This window comes from Dendrobates tinctorius, unplaced genomic scaffold (genome assembly GCF_039654945.1).
Source record: "Dendrobates tinctorius isolate UK_male_01 unplaced genomic scaffold, ASM3965494v1 ptg000046l, whole genome shotgun sequence".
Classification (NCBI taxonomy): domain Eukaryota; kingdom Metazoa; phylum Chordata; class Amphibia; order Anura; family Dendrobatidae; genus Dendrobates; species Dendrobates tinctorius.
The window spans coordinates 23673974-23692322 of NW_027361714.1; the positions used below are offsets into that span (position 1 = coordinate 23673974).

Below are 18349 nucleotides of genomic sequence, written 5' to 3' on the forward strand. Positions count from 1 at the left end.
AGTACGGCGGTGTGTCTGACGGAGGGTGGGCCGAACCTGCACTTTCATCTGCACCTTCCTTTTTGTCACCGTGTAAGGTGGTACAGTATATGGGAAGGGTAACCTGAGTTTCATCAGGGTCAGATTCTGGCTGTGTAGAGTGCGAGGACAATGTAGTGCTCTGAGTGAATGTACCAGCAGAATCATCTATCAGTGGCTGTGCATCAGTGCACTCCATGTCAGTTTCATCTTGGCCTGGGTAATTCACGATTTGACTTGATAACCCAGGCATGGTATGTGAAAACAGCTCCATGGAGTAATCTGTAGTGTGGCCTGCAGCATCCTCCAATTTTGGTTGGGGTGAAAGACACAAGGAAAGGTGTGGTTCATGACCATGAGCCTCCAATGACGACTCAGTGCTTTTATTTTTTAAAACTTCAGAAGAGGAGGCGATAGAGCTGGAGGCTGAGTCAGCAATGTAAGCCAAAACTTGTTCTTGAAGCTCCGGCTTTAAAAGCGGTTTACCTACTCCCAGAAAAGGGAGCCTTCGAGGCCTTGTGGAGCCAGATGATGACACAGGCTCAACACCTCCTGCATTAGGTGCTATTTTGCTTTTGCCACTACCAGCAGATCCAACACCATCATTACCAGTTGCCAACCCCCACCCACTTCCACGGACTCTTCCATCACACTTCCTCATTTTTGGGGAAAATGTACCCAAAAAACCACCAACTATATGGTACTGTAAAACAAGGTACAACGTGTATATAGGACTGTGGAGAATTGGAATCTCTCTAGACTTCAGGACACAGTTGGATTCTGTCAGGCCCTGTTTATATTACACCACAATGTGACAGGCAGATTCTGGATGGTGTAAGAAAGGTGTATAGAGGACTGTGGAGAATTGGAATCTCTCTAGACTTCAGGACACAGTTGGATTCTGTCAGGCCCTGTTTATATTACACCACAATGTGACAGGCAGATTCTGGATGGTGTAAGAAATGTGTATAGAGGACTGTGGAGAATTGGAATCTCTCTAGACTTCAGTACACAGTTGGATTCTGTCAAGCCCTGTTTATATTACACCGCAATGTGACAGGCAGAAATTGCCTAGTGTATGACAAACTTCAAGGTGTATATAGAATTGGGCAGAATTGGAATCTCGCTAGAGTGTAGGTCTGTAAGAACGGACAAACTCCTCGGCTTTTCCTTAGAGTCACACACTTAGCTTCAATTTGGCCGTGATAACAGCCGTTACACGGTACTGAGAGAGGAGCGTGCACGTACACCGCTGTACGGTGTATGTAAAATTGTCAAGCTCCGTGTTTTTGTATACGGACTGACACACGCTGTCTCTCTCTAGTTTTGAATGTAATAAAACAGCAAATATACTAAACTGTTTGAAAAACGGGCAAAACTATAAGGTGTAGGTCTGTAAGAACAGACAAACTCCTCCACTTTTCCTTACAGAGTCACACACGTAGATAACTTCAATTTGGCCGTGATAACAGCCGTTACACGGTACTCAGTGGCGTAGCGCGGGGGGGGCGGTCCGCCCCAGGCGGCACGTGTGTGGGGGCGGCGCGGCAGCAGAAGCAATTCCTCTCCTCTGTGGGAGAAGCGCGGAGCCTGGACTCACTGACTGTACATTTCGGCCTGCGGGGCTGTGCAGTGAGGGGGTAATGTAATGCAGCCTCTTCCCACCCTTCCTCCATCCTTCTCCTCCGCCTATCGGGAGTCTCTGTACCCCTGCTACCTAGCAGCTTCTCCCTCCTCTCCGCCTGGACCCTCAGTGAGCAGCGCTGCGCTGGGCAGAGGCAGTGCTGACGTCAGCCCCGCTGCACTGGAGGACTGTCATGGTGGGATGGTCGCGACTGCCAGGAATGTGATGTACACAAGGAGCCATGTTAGGAAGAGCCAAGCAGTGAGCTGGTGAGTGCGGGGCTGGGGTAAGGTGGTCTGCGGCTGCCCCCGGCGGCCCTGTGTGCAGGCAGCTGTCATCCTCATCACAGGCTGTGCTGGGTGTGTGTCTGCCTCCATTGTGTGCAGTTATGTGCCACCAACACCGCTGCCTGTGTCTCACCAGCAGCGAAAGGATCTGTGCATGCAGCCACACTGTGTGTGTGTGTATGTACACTTATGTGTGTGTGTGTGTGTGTATGTACACCTGTGTGTGTGTGTATGTACACCTGTGTGTGTGTACGTACACCTGTGTGTGTGTGTGTGTACGTACACCTGTGTGTGTGTGTGTGTATGTACACCTGTGTGTGTGTGTGTGTACACCTGTGTGTGTGTATGTCTGTGTGTGTATGTACACCTGTGTGTGTGTGTATGTCTGTGTGTGTATGTACACCTGTGTGTGTGTGTGTATGTACACCTGTGTGTGTGTGTGTGTGTGTGTATGTACACCTGTGTGTGTGTGTGTGTGTGTGTGTATGTACACCTGTGTGTGTGTGTGTGTGTGTGTGTATGTACACCTGTGTGTGTGTGTGTGTGTGTGTGTGTGTATGTACACCTGTGTGTGTGTGTGTGTGTGTGTGTATGTACACCTGTGTGTGTGTGTGTGTGTGTGTGTATGTACACCTGTGTGTGTGTGTGTGTGTGTGTATGTACACCTGTGTGTGTGTGTGTGTGTGTGTATGTACACCTGTGTGTGTGTGTGTGTGTGTGTGTGTGTATGTACACCTGTGTGTGTGTGTGTGTGTGTGTGTGTGTGTATACGTCTGTGTGTGTATGTATACACCTGTGTGTGTATCCACCTATGTGTGTGTACACCTGTGTGTGTGTGTCTGTGTGTGTGTGTGTGTGTACACCTGTGTGTGTGTATCCACCTATGTGTGTGTACACCTGTATTTGTGTATGCCTGTGTGTGTGTGTGTCTGTGTGTGTGTACGCCTGTGTGTGTGTCTGTGTATATACACCTATGTGTGTGTATGCCTGTGTTTGTGTATGCCTGTGTGTGTGTATACACCTGTGTGTGTGTGTGTGTGTGTGTGTACGCCCGTGTGTGTATCCACCTATGTGTGTGTATGTACACCTATGTGTGTGTGTGTACACCTGTTTGTGTGTATCCACCTATGTGTGTGTATGTACACCTATGTGTGTGTGTGTACACCTGTTTGTGTATCCACCTATATGTGTGTATGTACACCTATGTGTGTGTGTGTACACCTGTGTGTGTGTATCCACCTATGTGTGTGTATGTATACACCTGTGTGTGTGTACGCCTGTGTGTGTATCCACCTATGTGTGTGTACACCTGTGTTTGTGTATGCCTGTGTGTGTGTGTCTGTGTGTGTGTATACACCTGTGTGTGTGTGTGTCTGTGTGTGTGTGTGTATATACACCTATGTGTGTGTGTACGCCTGTGTGTGTGTCTGTGTCTGTGTGTGTGTGTGTATACACCTGTGTGTGTGTACGCCTGTGTGTGTGTGTCTGTGTATATACACCTATGTGTGTGTGTATGCCTGTGTGTGTGTGTCTGTGTGTGTGTGTATACACCTGTGTGTGTGTACGCCTGTGTGTGTGTCTGTGTATATACACATATGTGTGTGTATGCCTGTGTTTGTGTATGCCTGTGTGTGTGTATACACCTGTGTGTGTATATACACCTATGAGTGTGTGTATGCCTGTGTTTGTGTATGCCTGTGTGTGTGTCTGTGTGTGTGTGTGTGTGTGTGTGTATACACGTGTGTGTGTGTATACACCTGTGTGTGTGTGTGTGTGTGTGTGTGTGTGTATATACACCTATGTGTGTGTGTATGCCTGTGTGTGTGTGTCTGTGTGTGTGTATACGCCTGTGTGTGTACACTCTGCGCATGTGTCAGCACAGCAGCAGCTCTGCTTTCCTAGGTTTTCTGTCCCGTCCTGGCACCGTAGCAGCTGCAGAGGCTCCGCCCTATTGATGCTCCCGGGAGGAGGAAAGAATATGGCGGTGCTGCTGCCCCGGCTGGGAGCGAGAGGAAAAGGGTAGGACAGTACTGCACGGGGTGAGGTGGGATACTGGGGAGCATGGTATGGGGGCGATTTGTGGGAGAGGCTGCTGGGTGCACCGCGGCCATTACCGGAGAATGCACCACCAACATCTGTACGGGAGAAGCCACAGACAGCTGTCACATGCCACATAGACATCACACCACAGGTGTCCTAATACAATAATCATCCCCCATATAAGTGTTCTCGTACATCCCCCCATATATACGTGTCCTCGTACATCCCCCTATACGTGTCCTCGTACATCCCCCCCATATATACGTGTCCTCGTACATCCCCCATATCCATATATACGTGTCCTCGTACATCTCCCCCTATACGTGTCCTCGTACATCCCCCCATATACGTGTCCTCGTACATCTCCTCCCCATATATTTTCTGTTTTTTTCTGTCACATTATTAAAAATTATTATTAAAAAAAGCCATTAGGTCTTCATCCAGCATCATCAAGCTAATACATACATATATATAGAGAGAGAGAACTGCAAGAAGATGAAAGTCTAGAAATGTTGAAATAATAACAGCAGAGTTAGTAGCAGACTAAAAATTAGATCTTTGAGTGTAGTGTGGGCTCTCCTGATGCTTCCGGATTATCATCGACCAAAGGGGCGGCAAATTTTTCGACCGCCCCGGGCGCCACAAACAGTTGCTACGCCACTGACGGTACTGTGTGAGGAGCGTACACCGCTGTACGGTGTGTGAAAAAATGAACCCTCACTAACTCACCAGGACAAAACAATACAATTTGGATTGCTTTTAAAAAAGCAGTTTGAACACCAGTGTGAACACAGCAATGCAGCTAGCCTTTAAAGGCAGGCTAATCACCACCAGTGCTGCTGCACAAAAGCAAAAATCTTCACCTTTCACTGCACAGTAACTACAGTGAAAAGCGCTAGCAGCAGAAGCAGTTTTTTTTTTCTTTTTGCCTTCCTAACGCTCTCCCTACAGAATCAGCAGCTGCAGCAGCTCTCCCTATTCTGAGATCAGCATGAATAACATGGCGGTCGGCGTCCCCGCCCTTTTGTACCCCCTGTGACGCCACACAAAGCAAGTCAATCACTTGCATGCCCTGCCCTTCTCCAAGATGGTGGTGATCACTGCCTATGTCATCACGTTGCCCACATTGTCCGTTCTTCCTGATTGGCTCAAAAAGGGCGCAAAAGCATCTTTTGAAACGCGACTTTGGCGCGATGGTCGCCGACCTCGTGGCCGACCTCACGCTAAGGTCGGGTTTCGTTTCATGAAACGCGACTTTGGCGAAAGTCGGCGACTTTTGAATTTTTTCGACCCGTTTCGCTCAACTCTACTTACCACATATGCCTCACAGTCTACATCCTTGAATAATAAATCACCATGAAACTTCACATTCGTACTTACAAGTTCACCCACCCGAAAAGCTCCAAAAAAAGCCAACACAAACGCTGCCCCAAACAAAGACACTTATCTTCCAATTTACACACCCCTTTAAGGCAACTTAATAATGTACTCAAAATCGGGAATCTACTGGACGACGCCAATTCTTCACCACCTGACTCTCCTGAAACGCTTTCAGTGCTTGACGAACCAAAAAATCTTTTATAACAAACTTTTCGAAAAATCCAATCCCACTATACTGCTGGAAACAACAGCGAAGAACAAACCCTCTTCAAGTGTTTTCCAAATCATATAACATAACTTATAAATCCTGTCAACCTCTCAAACTTTCACCCCTAGTGCGTTCATAAGCTCCTGCCACTAACACCAAGCTGCCACATACCTCTTCCAAGTAATAGCAAAAATCCCAGCTGCATACTAAATGCCAGGGTGGTGACACTAATAGTGTGCCACCCTATAGAAACCAACACCACCTCCAAAAGTCATAGGACCAAGAGGAAAATAAGGAGTGACAGGTCGAATAAAGTAAAATCAAGTATAAATTTTATTAGATATCATATAAAAGCAGAAAGTTCACAACACAGATATTCCAGGGTCACCCATTAAGGGTGGAAAAATCAGGTATTATACTGTATATGTGCTAAATAGAAAGGCATAAAAAACCGTGAACCAAATAAGAATCAGATAAGAACCATCCCAAGGTTTTAGGAGAACATGCAACAGCCAGAAACACAGTATAGGGTAATACCAAGGGGCAGAGCTTACCAGATGTTTAAAGGGTGTCCCAGGACTGGGTGGCAGGACCTTGACGTGCGTTTCGCGGGTACAAGATGCCACTTTATCAAAGTAAGATGACTGCTTAGTGCAGTCGAAATGCTTCGACTGGGTCATATCGACCATGTACATTTTTCTTTTGTATGCACTATAATTTCATATAATTTCTTTTGAAAAATAAAAAGAAATGTTATATTAGCCTAAACTTATTAGGCTCCTTTTTAGGAACCACTCCCAAGGGATAAACCCGCAGAGTGGACCTCGACGGGGAAATTAAAGGTCCAACCATACTGACGAGCGCAACTTCTTTCTGCAACTTGTCCCTAACAATAACTTATGCATACGGTCTGACCGTAGTACATGATTCAACCAAAGATGGGATCTTAAAGCCAAAACTGATACCCTCAAGCAACAAGCAGGTTGTCTCCCTATCAGGATACCTACTTAAAAAATATAGCATCTGATCTACTCTCACCAAAGTTTTTCCTTTTTGCTGGCTTTGCCCTTTCTTTCTTAAATATTGGGTATGGCTATGGGGTCCTCCACATCTGGAGAATTCATGCTTAAACTTGCATGATAATCTAAAGCAGCACTACTTTTCATTGAACCCACACCTTTTCTTGTACCGGAAGAAAATTATGCAGTACTGGCGCCTCCTACAGAACTCCCGGGAAATGACGATTTTAGGGCTACCATTAGGCACAACCATAAGCTAATATCCTTGTGGTCCCAGCATAAGTTTGGTCTAACTGCTTTCCTCTGCCTAAACTGTTCATCATAATGCAGCCAAGCTGTACTGCCTTAAGTGTGGTAAGCCTCCCCGATCAAGTCTAAATAGAAAAACAGAACCGAACAGTTATCAGGCGCCTTCTCGCTCATCACACTAGCCAAGATGCTAAACGCTTGCAACAAGTTGTAGGTGGTTCGAAGAATGAGGCGATAATGTCTCCGCTCCTCGTCTTTCTTGCTCTCATCCAACTAAACCCTAACAAGATTGAATTTATCCAATAATAGAGAAAAAATCTCAACGTATTGGTCCTTCCAGATTTTCTCTCTCACTTCCTGCTTCAAATGAACCCCCATTGGACTGTCAAAACAGACATAGACTTCTCCCCTAGCTCTGTCATCCAAACAAATCCAATCTCTCTAAACACTCTTATCATCTCCCGCCTCGACTACTGCAACCTCCTACTCTCTGGCCTCCCCTCTATCACTCTGGCACCGCTCCAGTCCATCCTACACTCTACTGCCCGACTAATCCACCAGCCTCCCCGCTCTTCCCCAGCCTCCCCCCTATGCCAGGCCCTTCACTGGCTTCCTATTGCCCAGAGGCTCCAATTCAAAACCCTAACCATGACATACAAAGCCATCCACAACCTGTCTCCTCCATACATCTGTGACTTGGTCTCTAGGTACCTACCCGCACGCAACCTTCGATCATCTCAAGATCTCCTTCTCTACTCCCCTCTTATCTCTTCTTCCCACAACCGCATACAAGACTTCTCCCGTGTTTCCCCCATACTCTGGAACTCTCTGCTGCAACACATCAGACTCTCACCATCATCGGAAACCTTCAAGAAGAACCTGAAGACCCACCTGTTCCAACAAGCCTACAGCCTGCAATGATCCTCGGTCTACTGAACCACCGCACGACCTGCTGTACCCTCTCCTACTGTATCCTCATCCATCCCTGTAGACTGTGAGCCCTCGCGGGCAGGGACCCCTCTCCTTATGTACTTGTGTGTCCCTTGTCTTACACATGTTTATTATACTTGTCTATATTTCCCCTTTTCACATGTAAAGCGCCATGGAATAAATGGCGCTATACAAATGCATAATAATAATAATCTACCGTGCTGCTCGAATTAGACATAGGAGTGATGGGAGCCTCTGAAGTAAGATTAACACTTGAAAGCGGTTCCGCTGAGATGGCCATTCAGGAACTCTACCTTGCCAAACACCTCTAGGACCTGCACCAGCCACGGGAGATAATAAATCCCAAAAAAATTCTGCAGCCATGTCCTCACCCTACTACCATCAACCAAACTTGAAACCATCACACCAAAACCACCAGCATGTACCCTTGCACAGACAACCTCAACATTCATGAGGTGCACATGAACCTTATGTCTTACAAGGCTGACTAGGAGTGACCTCCGAAATAGCTGTCACTTGTCCTCTGTGTCAATCACTGCCCCTGTCCTCACTATCCAATAACATCTGGCCCTCTTCTTCTGATGCAGACTCAAGCCCAGGGACATCACCAGGAGAACTTGTAGTCAACCCACAGCCCGATCTTTTCATGTTCGTGTGAGTTGCTCACTGTCTGGATAAAGGAGCATGGACTTCAGCTGCATGCCTGCCGATAGCAATCCTGGAACCACCCTACTGCTCCTTGTCCCTGTAGAACTGCTCCCTAGCACCGACAGCACCACTGGCTCATGGCCTCCTGGCCCTTCTTTTGCTATGTCATGGTCTGTTGCACTGCATCCATATCTACTCCAGGCATCTCCTGCCACTGGGCTATGCGCAGTTGTGCAGGCCGCACTTTCGGGTTCGTGGCCAGCTCACTTGACAACTGCATCATCACGTTGATCCCACTCCGCAGCACGGATGAGGAGGAAAGGACAGTCACGTCACTCACCTCTTCTCTGATACCAGGCCGGCGCTGCAGAATCCTTGTAGAGCAGTGAAGGCAGAGGCACCGCTGGCAACTTTGAAGGGTCTGTGCTGGAGCTCTGGATCCTGCATCTTGAACGAGGAGTCACATTGGGGCTGAGTCTATCTGGAGGATGGGACCTCCTCGAGCTCCTCTGAGGTACTGGTTCTTCAGTCACCTCGCTATCTCCTCCAGTTGTAGTCCACTGCTTCATCTGACTCTGGAACCACTGTTGGCCCCTCTGTTCTACCAAAAACCTCATCTCTTGAAGCAAGGCCTCTAACTTCACAGATGTAAGTCCATGATGTATGTTCGTCATCCAGATGAGGATAGAAATCCGGTGTCCAGGTGTAGAATGCCTGCCCCTTTTGTGACCCTAATTAATATACCCCTCTCAGTCCCTCCCCCTAACTAATCCAAAAAGACTCTTAAACCTCCTTACTCCTCATTCCCCTCCAATAAGTTTACTCATACAAATCACTCCACAAAAATTAACCCCTTATACATCAAACAAAGCCTAGCATCCTTCCTGAGTCATGGAGCCCTCCCCTAAGCCCCGTGGGAAACATGCAGTCCAGGCTATTGCTTGATGTGGTTAGTTTTGTGTATACAACATTGGCTTCACTAGAACTACATATTTATCCCGTGCTTCTGTTATACATAGAAATGACTGTCTCCATTTGCATGTCTGCTCTCTAGAGTGCGTTCTTTCACCTTGTTTTACTTTATGCAGTTTGACAAAGGGAAACTCACCAGATTGTACAATGAGTAGACCATTTCTGAAAAATGGGTTTAATGAACTTAGAGTCACCACTTCCTTGTCATATGGCTATCTCTTCAAAAGAGGAGTAGTAACTTAAGAGGCGCCTGATGAAGCCATTATTAATTAGTGCCACACATCAGATCCTCCAGTCATCCAACTATCTTATGTGTATGGAGATCTTGACTTTCCCACAAAGACAAATGTCGAAAGAAAGAAGGATCAGGCATATTGGATTTCAAGATTTTTGATCCTTCAAAAGACATAGATGGCTGCCACCCTGCCACCCTAGGAGTCTCAGCAGCTTTTACCCTCTATTCCTTTAGAGAAACATGCACACTCATGCAAGACAAGTTAAAGAGTCAAGGAATAAAACTGTTGGTTGCATGAGCAAATCTTGAGCATGTGGCGAGGATTATTTCTGTCCTCTCTTCTGTTCTCATGTTTTCTGTGAGATCATGAATCATCCTATATACATGATATTCTCCATGAAGTGAGATCCTTTTTCTTGATCCTGATTTGTAGAATATTTATAAGGTCAATGTAATCATTATGCTTTGTTTATTGTCTCACATAGGAGGTACTTTGTGCTTGTATATAACATACGTGTTCTCAGGGCATCACTGCCCTTATTGGCGTATGGGGCCCGATGAGCAGGGGGGGCCCCACAGCGGATCCCCTCTGTTCTGCTCACTGGGCCCGCAGCGGCAGGATCCTGACGCTTCAGTAAGGCTACTTTCAGACTTCAGTTTGGAAGCATCAGGCGCGATGCGGCGAAAAATGTAAAAGCCGGATCCGGCGCCGGTTGCCACCAGATCCGGCTTTTCCCCCATAGACTAGCATTATCGCCGCATTGCGCCTGATGGCCATGCGGTGTGTCTGGCTTTTGCCGGAAACGGCAAAAAATGCCTGTCCGGCGTCTGCAAAAAACGTTCCCTGCAACGTTTTTTGACAGCGCCGGACCGCTTTTTTCCACTGCGCATGCCCGAAGTCTCTCTCGCCCTCTCCCTCTCCTGCACCGTCTCCGGCCTCAACAGATGATCCGGCGGGCTATGGCTTCTACCGGATCAGGTTTGACAACTTTTCGCCGCAGCCCGCCGGATTTAAAAATCTGAAGTCTGAAAGTAGCCTAACTGACAACGAGTCCTCTATAATAATAATAATAGTCCTCTGACACACGATCAGTTAAAATCTGTTGCTGTGCAGGAGATTCTTCCCACATGGCAACAGTTAACAGCAGTCAGCCAGTAACAGGCCGACAGCTGACATCAGCGAGCATGTCTCCGACGTATGATGTCACTGTCATACGCTGGAATGACGCTGTACGCCTCAGCCGAATCGTAGGTGAGGACATCGCTGGAGCTTGGCCAGGTAAAGAAAAACTTTTTTTTTTTATAAAGCCGCAGTATGGGGCATATTATACCGGTAAGGGGGTGCATTATTTTGTGGGGTGTATTATACCATGGGGTTGCTGCATTATACTATGGGATGCATTATACTACTATAGGGCTGCTGCTTTATACTATGGGGTGCATTATACTCCTATGGGTGCATTATACTATATGGCTGCTGCATTATACTATGGGTGCATTATACTATTGGGTTCGTTATACTGCTATGGGGCTGCTGCCTTATACTATGGGGTGCATTATACTCCTATGGGTGCAGTATATTGCTATGGGGCTGCTGCAATATACGCCTATGGGGCTGCTGCATTATACTCCTATGGGGCTGCATTATACTCCTATGAGGCTACATTATAGTACTATAGGGTGCATTATACTACTATGGGTGTGTTTTATACTGTTAAGGGGGTGCATTATACTGCTAAGGGGGTGCATTATATTACTATAGGCAGGGCTGCCACTAGGAATTTCGGGGCCCCATACTGGCAAAATTTTCGGGACCCCCTTGAGACTCCGCCCAAGCTCCACCCCAGCCCAGCCCTCCACCCCTCGAACTGTCCACAGCCCCACCGCTCTCTCTTGGAAAAACTCCACTTCTCACCAATCACACATTAACAGTTCCCATCTCCAGATCACACACATGGCCAGCAGCTCTTGTTATGGCCAAAAGATTTTTTAAATCTGCCACCACAAGGTAGACTCTTTTGGCTGGGCCCTACTCTACTCTAACCTATTAAACATTTGTTAAAATATCCAATACAATTTAGGTATATTTTTTATTTATGTTTCAATTTTTAAAATGACCAATAATATCACATCCAAAGGGAGAAATACCACCATACCATGCCCAGACACCATATTACCACCACATGGTGACCAATAATACCACATACAAGGAACAAATACAGCCATACCATGTCCAGACCACATATTACCACCAGTGACAGAATAATAGCACATACAAGGGACAAATACCACCACACCATGACCAGACAACATATTACCAGCACATGGTGACTGGATACTACAATACTGATCATTAATAAAAAAAACATATTACTATTACCATAAGTGCCATTAAACACAGGAGATCTGTACTTAGTAAGTAATGTCTGTGTACAGATAATACAGTGATCACCAGTGACATTATACACAGGAACTCTGTATATAGTGTCAGTGTACAGGTAATACAGTGATCACTGGTGACATTATGCACAGGACCTCTGTATATAGTGCCAGTGTACAGGTAATACAGTGATAACTGGTGACATTGTACAAAGGCACTCTGTATATAGTGTCATTGTACAGGTAACACACTGACTCACCAGTGACGTCTCTAGGTAAAGTCCTTCATCTTTGCTTTTCATCTTTGATCCAGCACAGATCGCCATCACGTCTTCCAGCCAGAGCTCGTCTCTGCAGGAAATAACACAGTTATCTAGAGCTCCACTTGCAGAACACATTACTTAATTTTTTCCCAACTTCTACACTACACCAGATGAAGAAAAAAAGGTGACATAGTGTCACTCTGCACAGTAACAGAACCTCCCCCCATTTAAAACAGTATCCTCAAAAAAATAAAATAAATACATCACTGCAGTAATAATATCCCTTAATTAGCCCATATGGTAACATCCTGGCTCCAGCCATATTTTCTCTCATCCTGCCCTCATGAGTATCCATTCTGCCCCCATATGATCTCCAGATCCTGCCCCATCTGTCTACATCGTATCCATCCTGCCCCATGATCCTGCACCATGTGTCTCCCATCCTGCCCCGTGTTTCTCATTCTGCCCCCTCCTGTGTCTCACTGTCACATTCTGCCCCCTCCTGTGTCTCACTGTCACATTCTGCCCCCGTGCCTCACATTCTGTCCCCTCCTGTGTTTCACTGTCACATTCTGTCCCCTGTGTCTCACTGTCACATTCTGCACCCTCCTGTGTCTCACTGTCACATTCTGCCCCCTCTTGTGTCTTACTGTCACATTATGCCCCGTCTTGTGTCTTACTGTCACATTATGCCCCCATGTCCATTCTGACCCCGTGTCTCACATTCTGCCCCATGGTCATTCTGCCCCGTGTCTCGCATTCTGCTCCCTCCTGTGTCTCACTGTCACATTCTGCCCACTCCTGTGTCTCACTGTCATATTCTGCCTCCTCCTGTGTCTCACTGTCACATTCTGCCCCCATGTCTCACATTCTGCCCCCTCCTGTGTCTCACTGTCACATTCTGCCCCATGTCTCACATTCTGCCCCCATGTCTCACATTCCGCCCCCTCCTGTGTCTCACTGTCACATTCTGCCCCCTCCTGTGTCTCACTGTCACATTCTGCCCCATGTCTCACATTCTTCCCCCTCCTGTGTCTCACTGTCACATTCTGCCCCCATGTCTTGCATTCTGCCCCATGTCTCACATTCTGCCCCCCTCCTGTGTCTCACTGTCACATTCTGCCCCCATGTCTTGCATTCTGCCTCCATGTCTTGCATTCTGCCTCCATGTCTTGCATTCTGCCCTCATGTCTGCATTCTGCCCTCATGTCTGCATTCTGCCCCATGTCTGCATTCTGCCCCCATGTCTTGCATTCTGCCCCCATGTCTTGCATTCTGCCCCCATGTCTTGCATTCTGCCCCCATGTCTTGCATTCTGCCCCCATGTATTGCATTCTGCCTCCATGTATTGCATTCTGCCCCCATGTCTGCATTCTGCCCCCATGTCTGCATTCTGCCCCATGTCTCGCATTCTGCCCCCATGTCTGCATTCTGCCCCCATGTCTCACATTCTGCCCCCATGTCTGCATTCTGCCCCCCATGTCTCGCATTCTGCCCCCATGTCTCGCATTCTGCCCCATGTCTCGCATTCTGCCCCATGTCTGCATTCTGCCTCCATGTCTCGCATTCTGCCTCCATGTCTCGCATTCTGCCCCCATGTCTGCATTCTGCTCCATGTCTCACATTCTGCCCCCATGTCTCGCATTCTGCCCCCATGTCTCGCATTCTGCCCCCATGTCTGCATTCTGCCCCCATGTCTTGCATTCTGCCCCCATGTCTTGCATTCTGCCCCCATGTCTTGCATTCTGCCCCCATGTCTTGCATTCTGCCCCCATGTCTTGCATTCTGCCCCCATGTCTTGCATTCTGCCCCATGTCTTGCATTCTGCCCCATGTCTCGCATTCTGCCCCATGTCTCGCATTCTGCCCCATGTCTCGTATTCTGCCCCATGTCTCGTATTCTGCCCCATGTCTCGTATTCTGCCCCATGTCTGCATTCTGCCCCATGTCTCGCATTCTGCCCCCATGTCTGCATTCTGCCCCCATGTCTCACATTCTGCCCCCACATTCTGCCCCCATGTCTGCATTCTGCCCCCATGTCTGCATTCTGCCCCCATGTCTGCATTCTGCCCCCATGTCTGCATTCTGCCTCCATGTCTCGCATTCTGCCCCCATGTCTTGCATTCTGCCCCCATGTCTTGCATTCTACCCCATGTCTTGCATTTTGCCCCCATGTCTTGCATTTTGCCCCCATGTCTTGCATTTTGCCCCGTGTCTACATACTTGGCCCTGTGTGTCTCCAATCCTGCGCCCTGTCTCCATATTTTCCCCTGTGTGTCTCCAATCCTGCCCCGTTTCCATATTTGCCCGTTTGTCTCCAATCCTGCGCCCTGTCTCCGTATTTGCCCCTGTGTGTCTCCAATCCTGCACCCTGTCTCCAAATTTGCCCCTGTGTGTCTCCAATCCTGCCCCCTGTCTACATATTTGCCCCTGTGTGTCTCCAATCCTGCCGCGTCTCCATATTTGCCCCTGTGTGTCTCCAATCCTGCCCCTGTCTCCATATTTGCCCCTGTGTGTCTCCAATCCTGCCCTGTCTCCATATTTGCCCCTGTGTGTCTCCAATCCTGCCCTCTGTCTCCATATTTGCCCCTGTGTGTCTCCAGTCCTGCCCCCGTGTCTCCATTCTGCCAGGGATACATACTGCCCCTTTCAAAAATAAAAACTTTCTTCTTACCTGACCTCGCTCCTGCTCTGAAGATGGAGCTGCTGCTGTGAGAGCTGAAAGGACGTGTGGTGACGTCATCGTCATGTGATCAGGGGGGGCGGAGCTGATCAATGCTGAAGGCCTGTGATAATGATGACGTCACCACAGATCCTTCAGCACTTCTCTATCTTTCGGATGTCGGGCGCAGTGGCGGCTCTGCTGATGTGTGTGTGCTGCAGGCCCGGCCGTAGCGCACACTTGGGGCCCGACCGCAGCGCACACTTGGGGCCCACCCGGCGCCCCTATGACGCAGAGCACTTGGGGCCCGATGACTGGCAGCACAGGAGCGGGGCCCCTGATCTGCGGGCCCCCTTTTGTACTGCTGTTCACTGGGCCCCATACAGCAGTAAGGGCTGTCAAGCCCTGATGGCGGCCCTGACTATAGGGTGCATTATACTACTATGTGGGTGCATTTTACTACTGTATATATGACTATGGCGTACATTATATTACTATGGGGGTGCATTATACTGCTATATATGACTATGGAGTACAGTATACTATTATGGATGACTATGGGGCAATATGGAGAGACATGGGAGAAGTTTGGAGAGACATGAGGCGAATGGGAGGACACGTGGGGTCCAGAATTATTACTGTAGGAGCTAATTAAAGGATATTATTTTTGAGGATACTGTTTTCAGTGTCGGGAAGGAGATGTCCTGTTACTGTGCAGGGCGACACGGTTGCTTTTTTCTCCATCTGGCGTAGTGTTGGGTTGGGGAAAAATTGGGGAATGTGCTCTAGATAACCGTGTTATTTTCTGCAGAGACGAGTCCTGGCTGGAAGAAGTAATGGCGGTGTGCACTGGATGAAGATGAAAAGCGAAGATGAAGGACTTCAACTAGGGATGTCACCGGTGTGTCAGTGTGTTACCTGTACACTGACACTATACACTGTATATTATATACAGAGCTCCTGTGTATATCACTGGTGATCACTGTATTACCTATACACTGACACTATATGCAGAGCTCTTGTGTATAATATCATTCGTGATCACTGCATTAACTGTACATTGACACTATATACAGCGCTCTTATGTAAAATGTCACCGACAATCACTGTATTACCTGTTCACTAACACTATATACAGAGCTCAGATGTATAATGTCACCGGCGATCACTGTATTGCTTGTACACTATACACTATATACAGAGCTCCTGTATATAATGTCACTGGTGATCACTGTATCACTTGTACAGTGTCGGCTGTACACAGACACTATACGAAGTACAGATCTCCTGTGTATAATGGCACTTATGGTGATATTAGTATTGTGTTTTTTTATTAATGATTAGTATTGTAGTATTCGGTCACTATGCTGTGGTAATATGTGATCTGGTCATGGTGTGGTGGTATTTGTTCCTTGTATGTGCTATTATTGGTCACTATGTGGTGGTAATATGTGGTCTAGACATGGTGTGATTGTATTTGTTCCTTGTATGTTGTATTTTTCGGTCACCATGTGGTGGTAATATGTGGTCTGGTCATGGTGTGGCAGCTTTTGTTACTTGTATGTGGTATTATGTGATCACTATATGGTGGTAATATGTGGTCTGGTCATGGTGTGGCTGTTTTTGCTACTTGTATGTGGTATTATGTGATCACTATATGGTGGTAATATGTGGTCTGGTCATGGTGTGGTGATATTTGTTCCTTGTTTGTGGTATTATTGGTCATTTTAAAAATTGAAAAATAAATAAAAATATACCTAAATTGTATTGGATGTTTTAACAAATGGTTAGTAAGTTACAGCAGAGTAGAGCCTGGCCAAAAGAGTCTACCTTGTCATAGTGGCGGATTAAAATTTTTTTTGGCCAAAACAAAAGCTGCTGGTTATGTATGCAATCTGATGGTAGTAACTGTCAATGTGTGATTGTTAAGGATGGTGCAGAAGTGGAGTTTTTCCAAGAGAGGGTGGTGAGACTGTGGACGGTTCGAGGGGTGGAGGCGGGACTGGGGTGAAGCCAGGGCGGACTCTCAAGGGGGCCCCGAAAATTTTGCCAGTATGGGGCCTCAAAATTCCTAGTGGCAGCCCTGCGTGTTCTTCATGTCAATGCAACATTTGTAACATCATTGCAACATACATGAGACTGCTGGCTAAATCACAACCTATTTCTGATATTTTACTACAGCTTCTCCTCTGAAAATTAAAGGCGTTGTCTTAGGCCGGTTTCACATTAGCGCTTTTTAAGCGCACGCACGGCCGGGGATAGCTCCGCCCCCGAGCCGGCTCTCTGCCCGGCGTGCCCGCCCCTTGCTTGTAGCGCCGCCTACTAGCGGACAGCGGCGCCTGCGATCGGCGCACCCTATCTTTAGCATAGGGTGCGCAGATCGTGCGCAGGCCGTGCGCTAGTTGCGCTTTGACCTGCGCTGCGCACTTTTGACGGTGCGCCGTGCGCGCCAAAATCAAACTTTTCGGATTTTGGCGCGCACGGCGCACCGTCAAAAGTGCGCAGCGCAGGTCAAAGCGCAACTAGCGCACGGCCTGCGCACGATCTGTGCACCCTATGCTAAAGATAGGGTGCGCCGATCGCAGGCGCCGCTGTCCGCTAGTAGGCGGCGCTACAAGCAAGGGGCGGGCACGCCGGGCAGAGAGCCGGCTCGGGGGCGGAGCTACCCCCGGCCGTGCGTGCGCTTAAAAAGCGCTAATGTGAAACCGGCCTTACATGTTGAAAATTACTGCCAAAAGCAGGGATGCTTTTAAAGTAATAAACTGAGCCACGCTCACAAGCTCATACCCCATCAATCCAGCCACTTCTATAGCTGTACCCAAAGTGATGACACCCAGTTCTTCAGTCACCTGAACACTGAGGTCTGTGGTTAGCTGTAGTGGTGCCAGATCCATGTGGGTTAGAACTGGAGAGTATTGCTAAATATGTTTTAAAATTATTCCTGTGGTTAGATAGTTTTTATTTTTTTAAACCTTTTAATGACAATGGACAGTCAAAAACTTATTAATGGCAAACTTCTTCTGTCTATATTGGAAAGAACCTAGAAGTGGGTGTTGTTTTTTGTCAAGATATTGAAACCAGAAGTGTAAAGTCTCTTATTATAAATGACAACTTATATCTTAGAATCTCCATTAATGGATATGTGCTCTTTCAGGGATCTGCAAAGTTGGAAAAAGCTGAAATTCTCCAGATGACAGTAGACCATTTGAAGATGCTGCAAGCCACTGGAGGTAAAGGTAAGGCTTTTACTGTCTGTACTTTACACCGTAAGAATGAGCTTTGCAGTGTAAGCAAACAACCTTTTGACAAATGCTGGTAGGCCGATCCAGATAAAAGGAGTAGAAATCATTGCTAATGGTAGGATTGAACTCGTGGGAAAGAACTACAGGGACAAAAGAAGCACTTGACCCTGGGC

At 47.5% G+C, this 18349-nt stretch overlaps 1 protein-coding gene across 1 annotated transcript in view; it reads left to right on the top strand.

Moving 5' to 3' along the window:
• HEY2 (hes related family bHLH transcription factor with YRPW motif 2) overlaps positions 1-18349 on the top strand; it is a 61799-nt gene that overhangs the window by 20021 nt on the left and 23429 nt on the right. The window contains exon 4 of the mRNA XM_073575757.1: positions 18089-18170. Coding sequence (XP_073431858.1) covers positions 18089-18170 — 82 coding nt within the window. The remainder of the gene's footprint in view (positions 1-18088; positions 18171-18349) is intronic.